This window comes from Cicer arietinum, chromosome 2 (genome assembly GCF_000331145.2).
Source record: "Cicer arietinum cultivar CDC Frontier isolate Library 1 chromosome 2, Cicar.CDCFrontier_v2.0, whole genome shotgun sequence".
In the NCBI taxonomy this organism is placed as follows: Eukaryota; Viridiplantae; Streptophyta; class Magnoliopsida; order Fabales; family Fabaceae; genus Cicer; species Cicer arietinum.
Window position 1 is genome coordinate 7,931,304 of NC_021161.2, and position 12,267 is coordinate 7,943,570.

The window sequence follows — 12,267 nt, forward strand, 5'->3', positions numbered from 1 at the left end:
CTAGTTTGATTGGATTAAAAAACTTAAATCTTTTTATATATAAACAGAATAGATATTCTTCACACACAAGTGTAAAGATTTGCGATCAAACTTCTGAGGTTACGAAAAAACTTGTCACTTTTAAAAACAAATTTAATAAGAATTTATTTTTGGACAAGAAATTACATGCACTCAACTCAAATATAATATCAATAAAGAGAAGAGTTTAACTTTTATATATATTGGAATTTTTTTTACACAAATCTTTTAAAATTTATGCAAGTATTTAAATGTCACAATTATTTTTTAAAATACTTATGCAAGTATTTAAATAGTGAGACGTGATTAGAAGTATGTGTAAAACTATTTTTCACTATTAATGGTGAATATTAATTAAAGTGTCTCGTTTGGGAGAATTTTTTTAAAATTATATGATGCCAAAATAATAATTTTTTTTTAATTTGTAACAAAATGATCCAAAATTAAGTTACACCTTGTAAAAAAAAAAAAAAGTTACACCGATGGCATAGCAGATTATACTTTTTCTTAAATGTTATCTTAATCCATCAACTTATTTTTGGTACAAGTAAATCATCAATTAATTATTAATACAGAAATCATCTGGATTAGAGAAAATAAGCTCTTTATTACAGGCAGATGGTTGTAGAGACAGAGTAGAGTAATTTAGTTTGTTAAAAGAGTGAGAACCTATTTAGCGCTTTTCTGTTGCAACTTGCAAACACAACACAACGCAAATCAAGAGGATGAATATCATTATGATGAAAACAGGTTTCGCTAGAAGCTTGTCCGACACGGCAACAATCAGATCCTCGTCTCTTTCATTACTTCGTTTGTTGTCTTCCACTTCCACTACCGTCGCTGACGTGGACGGTTCTGCTTCTTCCGTTGTTAAGGTTGTCATTCCCAAATTGCTTCAACCTAGAGTTGTCCTTTACGACGGCGTTTGTCATCTCTGCCACCGAGGTATTCCCATTCTCCACTCTCTGTTTTCAGCAATCTTTGATTTCATGTGTTGTTATTTACTAGGAACTGAGAATGGTGTGTTCTTTTGCTCGATCGCTTGTTCTGTCTAAAATTTTAAATAAAAGATTAGGGCTTCAGTTTTTAAGAATGCCGTAATTAGGGTAATATTGTAGCTTTTACAATGTGTCGGCCAATTGGTAAAAGCAATGATGCACTGACATATGTAATAGTAATTTGATAAAATAAAAGTTATTGAATGTAATCATGTGCGGTGGTGTCATGTTGGTATGTGATACCAACACATGTCGGACGCCAAACATGTCTTCTATTTAAAATGTCGGTGCTACATAGAGTGAAAGATAGGAATAGGTTGTATAATTGATCAAACCTTCTAATCACATTGGGGAAGAATGTTCTATATCGTTTCTTTCTTTGAATAATAAATAAATGTAGATTTGCTTCTATAAGGCTTTTTGTATTTTGATGTGCAATGGATTTTTCGTGGTGTTTTTTAGGGTCATTATTAGTTTAGAATCCTCAGCTTCGTGTTGCTTCCTACTCGTAAGCATGATTATATGGTGCCTTGTTCATGTTTTGTGCACAATGATTCAATTTAACCTATTCAAATTTCCATGCATTGAAATGTTAAAAGGCAGTTTTTATTGTGGTATGCAATTGCAGTATTGAAGTTATCGAGGTTTCTACAATCACACTGTGTTCATATTTGTGCCGCATAAGCTACATTTGTCAAAAAATTACTAATCACAATGTAACAGCAATTGCAATTGTGACCACAATTTAAACCTGAGTTCAGGGAAGGCAAATGGCAGAGAATCTTCTTTATTTAGTAGTTGAAGAATGTGGTTTATTTTTAATTGGTATTCATCGTGGTTGGCAGACGTCCCTAATAATTGGTATTCGAGCTGCTGTTCCTTATTTAGTGTTCCTATTAGTATTGTATTATTAACAGTTAGCACCCAATCAGTTTATACGAATATTTTGTTAGAGGCTAGAGTATAATTTATGTCATTTATTGAGAATAAATTTAGCTGTGGGAACAAGGCAGCCTCTGTAATGTTGAATAAGATATAGTTGTAGAAACTATGGCTGTTAGACATGGTGTTTTCATGGCATTTTACACGTAGTTTGATAGTTGAATTATGTTTTCAAAATATGACTTAATTACTGGTCAATGACTTTCCTGTAGTCCCCCACCCCACTTCCATGGAAATCATTGAGGGGAATAATACATAAAATGAGCCTTAAGATTGAGCTATCACAACTTAAACTTATTGTTTACCCTGTCACTATTCCCATTTCTATTATCTTATGCATTGTTGCAGGTTTGTCCTCAATTGTTTATATTCCATTTCATTGTAGAATAAAATTTTAATCAGTAGCCTAATGTTTTGCATTATATTTATGATAATTATGTATTGGCAGGAGTGAAATTGGTAATAAAAGCTGACAAGGACAGAAAGATCAAATTCTGTTGCGTTCAGTCTAACGCTGCTGAGCCCTATTTGAGAGCAACCGGTCTTGAGCGAGAGGATGTCCTACGTCGCTTTTTATTTATTGAAGGCCTGAATGTATTCTCTCAGGGATCTACTGGTTAGAATTCACTCACTTACTTAATTTACTCCAACATCCATTGTGTTCTTTTTTCTTTCTTTAAACTATTTTACTGCATAACTTTGGTTTCGGCACGCTTGTGTGTGCATACAGTTTGAACATTAAATCCAGCTGATATCTAGTAACTTGAGAAGGACCATTCAAAGATTTTCTCTGTATCTTGAGTGTTTAGATCTCTGCACATGGATACTTCATATTACTGACTAAATTTTAGCAATCATGTATTTGTTACTATGTTGAGTTGACCAAGGCAGAAATGTTTCATTATTGGGTAGAAAGGGAGGTCTAGTGTTAAACTGTATGAAAATATCTTATAATATCTTAAGAGTATTTGATGAATAGTTTCCATATTTCTTAGGCAAGTTCACTAACCTTTATTTAAACTAGAACTAAACTCATAATTCTAGTAAAATAGGGGAACACAATCTCTGTCCTCTGGTTTGGATGAAGAGAAAAATTAGTTCATTTATCATTCTTATCTCTCATTATTTCGCAAATAACCATTCCAGGTTGAAAAATCAGTTCATAATCTTCTGTCCAAAGTAATATAACATACATTGATGATGCTTCTCATCTTCTAATATTTATATGGACTCTGACCTTGGGAGATGTTTATTGATTATGCTTACCAACTGTCAATGTTTCAAAAGTTGTATTTGTTTCTTAGAATGTGAAAATTTTCTGGTGTAGTCCATATTCTTCCATATTGTATGATGATGAATAAGCTCTCAGTCTAAATTTAGTGAACTTGTCAAAGACATCCTTTAGAACAAGTTTTAAATATTTGGATCAATATACATAACGGATGAACATATTTTAATTACATTTTAACTACTGTGCTGTTTTTCATGTCATTTTTTGTCAATCTCATTGTGACATATTATTATGCAGCTGCATTGCGCGTACTGTCATACTTGCCATTCCCTTACTCTGCTTTAAGCTCGCTGTGGGTGATTCCAACTCCAATAAGGGATGCTGTCTATGATTATATAGCAAAAAACCGGTATGAATGGTTTGGCAAGGCAAATGACTGTTTGGTTTTGCAAGAGAAGGAGCTGCTTGAGCGTTTCATAGATAGAGATGAAATGATGAATCGAGATCCGTAGTCTTAGTTTCTGCGTCATGATATCAACCACAATTTACACTAACATTACAGCTTCTTTTCTGTTATCTTACAATATCTTTATTTTCTCTAAAGAAAGGGCCTCCATAAGTAGTATCCTTCACCTAACATTGCTGACAATTTCTTAGTATAATTTTTTAATACCATTCTTGAGAATTATATGAATAGCAGTGCAGAGTGTGTAGATTTTTCATTCAGCGTACTAAGGCTTTCTAGATACTTGGTGAATTATATAACTAAGATTGTCACACAACAAATTTGAATCCACAAAAATTTCAGCAGTGGTATGAGCCAAACCTCTCCTTAGCATTCAGAAAATCAATTTTGAACCAAATAAAATACAAGAACTAGATGTAGATCTACCGTCATACAGGACAGTAGTCACTAGCCCAATCCAAGTCACTATAAACACTCAAAGAATCAATCGACATAAGGAGCTAGTAGTAGCAGCAGCAATGCAAGTTATTATTCATATAATTCTGTTAGGGTCTTTTAAAATGACATTTAGTTTGAAAGAAAGTTGATTGAAGAATATTAAAAGCATATATTTATCCCTAACCGCAAAATTATTTGAACATTACACAAATAAGCATGTAAGAGACTAGAAACAAAATGTAAACTATAACTAATTTATGTTACGGGCAATTTTTTTCCCTCTTGAAAAATACGGCTGCCACTATTCTTCTTTTTAGCATTTTTCTTCTATTTTATCTTTTAAAAATTAGTGATCTAAGATTATCTTTTTTCTTGCAATTTTTCTTCTATCTCATTTTTTTCTCTTCTTTTATCTAAATAAATATTTTCACGTCGATTTAGTTTTTCTTTCACATTTTTTTTATTTCCACGTGTATTTAGTTTTTCCTTCACATTTTATTCGAGATTTCATTATCCTGGTGCAGTGTTTTGTTTGTCGTCTTGGTGTTACGTTATTTGTTTTCCGCCTTGTTGTGATATTTGTTTGATTCAGATTGATAAATTAACTTCAATCAATTACAAATTCGATCAACGATTTTGGCATTACATATCCCAAGGCATGAATATGTTGAACACTTGTAGATATTTTATCATTTTCTGTTATTAACCTGAATAATGTGAATCTGTTTGCAGATACATCTTCACCAATATGAATGAATTAATATAAGAAATATTACTTTTTTTACGGGATTAAAAGGTTACTTTTAAAAATAAAAAAAAATTGAAAGTTTTTTTTAGATGAGATGATATAATTACGATAAAAAACTCATACATAATTGTGAGATATCGAGTTGAGTTAGAATTTAACGAAGATTAAAGAATTTCTTATTTAAATGTAAATATTGTAACGCCTTACGGTAATAATACAGGAAAGTTCCACCGATTATGACTTATTAGATTGTTTTATTTTCTCACCTTTCCTGTTGATCTTGTTGTTTACACAGAAATTTCCATAAAATATAAAAAAAGAAAATAGCAGCAACTTTAAGCAAGAATCCAACGATGAGTGTTCTCTTGTTGACTTCACATTTTCTACCATATATCACTTGTTATTGTTATTGTTAATCTACTTGCTTGATTCAACCACACAAACAAACCTGTATTTTCATTTTGAGAGTTACAAATTTCAACTCACTCATTCATTCACAAAGAGCTTGAAAAGATGGCAGAGGCTGTACTTGAACTTGTGCTTCACAATTTAAGCTCACTCATTCAAAATGAGCTTGGTCTGTTTTTTGGTTTTGATCGAGACTTGAAGAGTCTTGCCAGCTTGCTCACGACAATCAAGGCTACTCTTGAAGATGCCGAAGAGCAACAATTTTCAAACAGAGCCATCAAGGATTGGTTGCTTAAGCTCAAAGATGCTGCTCATGTTCTTGATGATATTTTGGACGAGTGTGCTACCAAAGCATTGGAGATGGAATACAAAGGACTGTCACGCAAGGTACAAAGCTCTTTCTTATCATCTTTTCATCCCAAGCATGTTGCTTTCCGTTACAAAATTGCTAAGAAAATGAAGAGCATAAGAGAGAGGTTAGATGAAGTAGCTGAAGAAAAGAGTAAGTTTCATTTGACTGAGATAGTTAGAGAGAAGAGAATTGGAGTGCTTGATTGGCGCCAAACCACCTCGATCATTTCACAACCTCAAGTCTATGGAAGAGACGGACATAAGGATAAAATAGTAGACTTTTTGGTAGGTGATGGATCTCAATTGGAGGACTTATCTGTCTATCCAATTGTAGGCCTAGGTGGACTAGGTAAAACAACACTTGCCCAACTCGTCTTCAATGACGAGAGGATAGTCAACCACTTTGAACTGAGCATTTGGGTGTGTGTTTCGGAAGATTTTAGTTTGAAAAGAATGACCAGAGCCATCATTGAATCGACAACTAAGAAGGCCTGCGAGGATTTGGATCTAGAGCCGCTACAAAGAAGACTTCAGGATGTACTGCAAAGAAAAAGATATTTGCTGGTTTTGGACGATGTGTGGAATGAGAAACAAGAGAAGTGGCGCGAGTTGAAACCTCTGTTGGCTTGTGGAGGAAAGGGTGCTTCAATATTGGTCACTACTCGTCTCTGGAAGGTAGCAAAAATCATGGGAACAACGCCACCTCATGAGTTATCAAAGCTATCTGACATAGATTGCTGGGGATTGTTTAAACAACGAGCTTTTGGACCTAATGAGGTAGAACAAGCTGAGCTTGTGGTAATAGGGAAGGAGATAATAAAAAAATGTGGGGGAGTGCCTCTTGCGGCAATAGCACTAGGAAGTCTCTTGTGCTTTAAACGAGAGGAAAAAGAGTGGCTCTATATCAAGGAAAGCAAGCTATGGAATTTACAAGATGAAGATTATGTCATGCCTGCCTTGAGATTAAGTTACTTGAATTTGTCAGTGAAACTGAGACAATGTTTTGCCATCTGTGCACTATTTCCCAAAGATGAAAGAATAAATAAGCAATTTCTAATTGAGCTTTGGATGGCTAATGGCTTTATTTCATCTAATGAAATGTTGGACGAGGAAGATATTGGCAACGAGGTGTGGAATGAATTATATTGGAGATCGTTTTTTCAAGATATCGAGATAGATGAATTTGGAAAAGTTAGAAGTTTCAAGATGCATGATCTTGTGCATGATCTTGCTCATTCTGTTTCAGAAGATGTGTGTTGCATTACAAATAATGATGACATTCTCAATACATTTGAAAGAATCCGCCATCTCTCATTTTATAGGGAGAGTTCCATTTGGGAAGTCAATTCAATCCAGTTGCGTAGCGCCAAATCATTGAAGACCTACACAAGGAAAGGGGTTGGTGGTGACAATCATTTACCTCGTGTTTTAAATTTTTATTCTTTACGGGCACTTGAGTTAGAATATATTGAAGCAGTGCCATCTTCAATTGGTCATTTAAAACATCTAAGATACTTGAATCTTTCGTGGAGTGACTTTGAAACTCTTCCAGAATCTATATGTAAGTTGTGGAATTTGCAGATTTTGAAATTAGACAATTGTTATAAACTCCAACAGTTGCCGAATAATTTGATACGCTTGAAAGCTTTAAAACATCTATCTTTGATTGGCTGCTACTTATCATGCTTGCCTCCCCAAATAGGGAGGTTGGCTTCCCTGAAGACTTTGAGCATGTATATAGTTGGCCAGAAAAAAGGGTTCTTTTTGGAAGAATTAGGACAGCTAAACCTTAAAGGAAAGCTTCACATCAAGCACCTCGAGAGAGTGAAAAGTGTAAGAGATGCTAAAGAAGCCAATATGTTAAGTAAGCACCTCAGTCATTTGTGGTTGTCGTGGGAGAGAAATGAAGAGTTCCAATTGCAGGAAAATGTTGAACAGATTCTTGATGTGCTTCAACCTCATATCCATCAGCTTCAAGAGTTGGGTGTGGAAGGATATCAAGGCATGTATTTCCCACACTGGATGTCTAGTCTTTCTCTCAATGATTTACAGTGTTTATATCTTAAGGATTGCCATAGTTGTTTACACCTCCCACAGTTGGCCAAACTACCTTATCTAAAGGAACTATTCATATCCAACATGAGTCGTCTAATATACATAGACGAAGAGTCCTACAACGGTGGAGTTATGGGAGGTTTCATAATACTAAAATTTCTGTCATTGGAGAAGCTGCCAAACCTGATAAGGATATCAAAGGAGGATAGAGAAAATATGTTCCCTCACCTTTCCGCACTTGAAATAATTGAATGTCCTAATTTGTCAGGACTGCCTTATCTTCCATCTCTTGACTATATGCGTATACAAGGGAAATGCAACCAAGATTTACTAAGTTCAATTCATAAACTTGCTTGTCTTGAATCTCTTTGGTTCTATGATAATGCAGAGCTAACATGCTTTCCAGATGGTATGCTAAGAAACCTCACTTCTCTTAAGACATTCATGATTTGGAATTGCTCAAAAATAGAAGGTTTCGATGAGGCTTTACAACATATGACTTCCCTTGAATCATTAATAGTAAGGGATCTTCCGAATCTAACAACCTTGCCTGAATCGTTAGGAAACTTAGGTTTGCTTCATGACCTAAGAATTTCTAATTGTCCGAAGTTGACGTGTCTTCCAATGAGCATTCAAAGCCTTACTGGTCTGGAAAGTTTAAGGATTTACAGTTGCAGTGAGTTAGAGAAGAGATGTGAAAAGGAAACAAGTGAGGATTGGCCAAAAATAGCTCATGTTCAAAATATTGAAATACGAAACACCAGATTGATCTTTTGAGTATGCTGCAAAAGTTCTTTTGATCACAGGTATGTGTTTGTGTATTGCATATATATATATATATATATATATATATATTATTATGTTTTGATATTTACAGTTATTGTTTTAGTATTATTTAATCATGAAAATGTACTCATTTTCACAAGCAATTTTTATTTTAGTTTTTCTGTCTTCGTTTCACTTATCACCTTCTTGCATTCCGCTCCAATGCTTTGTTAAGAGTAAATAATTCTGTTAGTTTGTTAGAGTTGGTTGATAGTTAGTTAATTGCTTTTGCGTCATATTATACATTTTAATTGGATTAATTTGTCACTATAGGGGGCAAAGAAAGACTTTTCCCCACCACATATAAGCACATATTATCATTGCTATTACGATATGTTCTCTGGTTGATGATGAGTGGAGGGTACTTGTATGTTGTGAATAATTCAGCCAACCAAGTAAGTGGAGATGCAAGGGTCACAATCACAACAGCTTGGATTCAATCTGGTTCTGCTGCATACAACAACAGATGCTACCCAAGTTTCTTCTGTTAGATTCAACCGACTTTTCATTGAAGTTTATCTTGTTACTTTTGTACATCTTGGTTTGTCTGTCATTACTGCAGAATGCAGATATAGAATAAATATGGTTTTGACAACAAAGAATCTGTATGATATCTCTGGTTTATCATGTTTTTGTTTTTAATTGTGTTTTATGCAATAGAGTATTCTGTTCAAAATACTATTGCTTACCATCATGGATAGATATGTTGTTCCTTTCCTTCTTTATCTAACTTGGTTTTGATTTTCCAGTTTGGTTCTTGATAATATTCTAGGCATGGTTTTGCATCCCACACAAGTTCTTATATGATTTGATCTGTAATGTAGAAAACAAACAATTTTTGTGAGTTAAATAAATTAGGTCCGTTCTCAAAGTAGATTTTTTCACGTTTCTAATATAATCTTCAGTGGAATTTGATGATTGATTATGATCCAATCCCAAATGCCCAAAAGTTAGGGCAGTGGCATAGAAAGAGAAGGCGACACTTCTCACAGGTCATAAGTTCATCACAACAATTAGGACTGTTAAAATAAAACCAAAAACTTATCTGAACTGCTAAATCGAATCATACCAAAAAGACTGAATTGTGATGGGAAGTTTTCTGTTAAGTTTGGCTTGTAAAGTATCTGTCACTATTCGGTTCTTTACGGTGTGGTCCGGTTCACTTCAACAGTTTGGTTTAGTTTGAGGTTTTTCTTAATAGTCATAATATCAGTTAATAATGGAAATTTGATACAATTTAGTTCACAAAGAATTAGTTTGGTTTAAAAAGGTATAGTTCAGTGTTTTACAAAGGTAGTTTTGGGTCGGTTCAGAAAAACAGAAACTATGCACCAAACCTTTGTACAAGTTTGGTTCGGGACGAACCATTCACAGTTGAGTTCTCGGTAAAACCAAACTGTTATAACGGTTGTCAATTCAGTTGGGTTTAGCATTATTCCTGAACCGAACTATGAACGGTCCTAACAAAAATAATCATTTAGAAACAATTAATTTCAAATTTGGTCCAGTTAAATGCACACTTAAATTCAATTTCTCAAATTAAATCAAACTCAATTTTCAAAATTCTTGCTACTGCAAAATAGTCATCATTCTCTATGGTTGTTTTTTTAAAAAAAAGAAAAACACAACAAGATTTGTACACCTTGGCATTCATTCATCGAATTCAACTCTCTCTTCACACAATCTCACCAAAATTTCTCTCAAGTGTTTAGAAAGGGTTATGAATTTATCGCTCAAATCCTAGAACATGCATCATGCTTCCATAGACTTGAAAAAATTCTAGTTAGCAATCACAATGCAGTAAACTTGAAAAAATTCTAGTTAGCAATTACAATGCAGTAAATACATACATTTTTTTAAGGACTTTCGGGTTGTAATAGGGCTTAGGTAAAGGTAGGACATTTTAGGATAGTAGGCTTTACCACTTGGAGTTAGGCATACATTTCTAGATTATTCTACCATTTTTTTTTTTAATTTTTTTTTTCTTCACCTTTTCATTGTGGAGATTCTCAAACAATGACAAAATAACCAAGAAGGTATTATTTACCAAAGTACACAAACTGATTTTTTTTCTTTCTTTTTGTGAGAATCACCACCCAAAACTTAAAAGGTTGTTATCCCACGAGCAACCCCAAACTTATAATTTTACCAAGACAACACAAAAATTTCCTACCTAACTCCAAGTAAGGTGATGTAATGAGAGTCAGGTCTTTGGTTTGTAATGTGACTAGTAACCGAAAGAAAAGGGCAAGGCTCAAAGGGGCTAGTAAAGGATAACATTTTCATAGGGTAGTTAGAAATGCTCAAACTACCAATAAAATTGCCTCAATGTATGCATAAATTACAAGTGATGCAAGTCAGAATTAGTGCAAGTTCTAGATGGATAACACATGTCTAGATAATCACACAATAAAAAATTTAAGTGTTTAGGCTCAAAAGCTCACAGTTCGGATAATAAGAGAGAGTATGAACACTCAAAATAAAGCCAACATGCTTCTGAAAAGTTAAAATTGTATTTTTGAAAAATTGATGGCATATTAGCCTTCTACAATCATTTAGTAATCAAGAATGCATGCATTAGGAAGGCTTGTCGACTTGAGCAATAACATAATCTAAGAAATGAAATTTAACTTGCGAAATCACAAACATAAATTTTAAGATTAAATGTAAGTCAGTACAACTGTTTCATCATAGTACATATTTAGTGAAAGGAAAAAAAAAAAGAACATAAAGAAAAGAAAGTCACAATACACTGACATTAAACAAAGAAAACGAGAAAACGGAAAACAATAGGACAAACAAAAAAAAAAGAAAAAAAAAAAGAAAAAAAAACTTCTCTCAGTTTAGTAGTTTAAGGATTCTCGTTTAGATCATCCACTCCTGTTCCGCTATGGTCGCCAGTATACTTTGATGATAATGGAGGAGGTTTGGAAAGTGAGAAGATGGGGGTTTTAAAACTTGGCTGTGAAAAGCGCTTCAGGCGCGCTTGGGCGCGTGTTCGGTCATTTGGAGCTGTACAATCGCTTCTCAACGCATTTTTTTGATTCCTTGCTCATACCAAACATATAAACTAAGAGAACTAGAAATTAGAGACTAAAATTGGAACTAAATAGAGTAAAATAAATCTGAAATGCATTAAATAAATACGGTGCAAAGGATATAAAATTGAGTTTCCTCCCAATAAGCGCTCGTTTAGTGTCTTGAGCTTGACGTCTCAACTACTGTCAAGGTGGCATATATGACAGGAAGAACACATCATCCTTCTTTTTCATTTTGTTTGGTAGAAATTCCATGAACTTAAGAAATAAAAGATGTTGTTTTCATGTTCTTCTCAATTGGACATTGATGAACAAGGCATAGATTGAATCTCGAACTTTATCAATCTCTTCTTTTTTCTTTTCCTCGTTTGTCTTTTCCTGTTGCTTATCTTCTTCTACCACAACAATGAAATTATCTTCAATCTTCAACTTCTCCCCCATCTTCTCAAACTTAACCACTTGCTCAAATAACCTCTCACATTGATTTTCAAATCTTTCAATTGAAACCATGTTATTCTTCATGAATTCAACCACAACGTCCGTAACGTGAAAGTCTTTGTCATCTGATTCTTTGGATATAATTTTTGGAGGTAGAATTTGTTTCCAATAGATCTTTTTAATATAACGTTCGTTGTTTTCTGTAACTTTGAGAAAAAAATCTTCATATTCTATTAGTTCATCAAGGTCATCTGAACAATGTCCATTCTTATGTGCTTCTCCGCAAAAGTCACACCTAAGAGGCTTCATCA

At 33.8% G+C, this 12,267-nt stretch overlaps 2 protein-coding genes across 3 annotated transcripts; both read left to right on the forward strand.

Annotated features, from left to right (window-relative positions):
- The first annotated feature begins 564 nt into the window (after nucleotides 1-564).
- LOC101489149 (uncharacterized) lies at nucleotides 565-3,920 on the forward strand. The gene is made up of 3 exons (XM_004489826.4): nucleotides 565-963; nucleotides 2,407-2,574; nucleotides 3,487-3,920. Exons 1-3 carry the CDS (start codon nucleotides 744-746, stop codon nucleotides 3,699-3,701), a joined length of 603 nt encoding a protein of 200 aa, XP_004489883.1. The 5' UTR covers nucleotides 565-743; the 3' UTR covers nucleotides 3,702-3,920.
- Nucleotides 3,921-4,969: 1,049 nt separating this feature from the next.
- On the forward strand, nucleotides 4,970-9,228 carry LOC101489480 (putative disease resistance protein RGA4). Of its 2 annotated transcripts, none has more exons than XM_012712775.3 (2): nucleotides 4,970-8,461; nucleotides 8,868-9,228. In XM_012712775.3, the coding sequence occupies exon 1, from the start codon at nucleotides 5,355-5,357 to the stop codon at nucleotides 8,430-8,432; it is 3,078 nt and encodes a 1,025-aa protein (XP_012568229.1). In that variant the 5' UTR covers nucleotides 4,970-5,354; the 3' UTR covers nucleotides 8,433-8,461; nucleotides 8,868-9,228. The 2 variants fall into 2 exon arrangements, with proteins under 2 accessions (XP_012568229.1, XP_004489884.1); XM_004489827.4 differs by having other exon boundaries at nucleotides 4,972-8,461; nucleotides 8,754-9,228.
- Nucleotides 9,229-12,267: the final 3,039 nt, after the last annotated feature.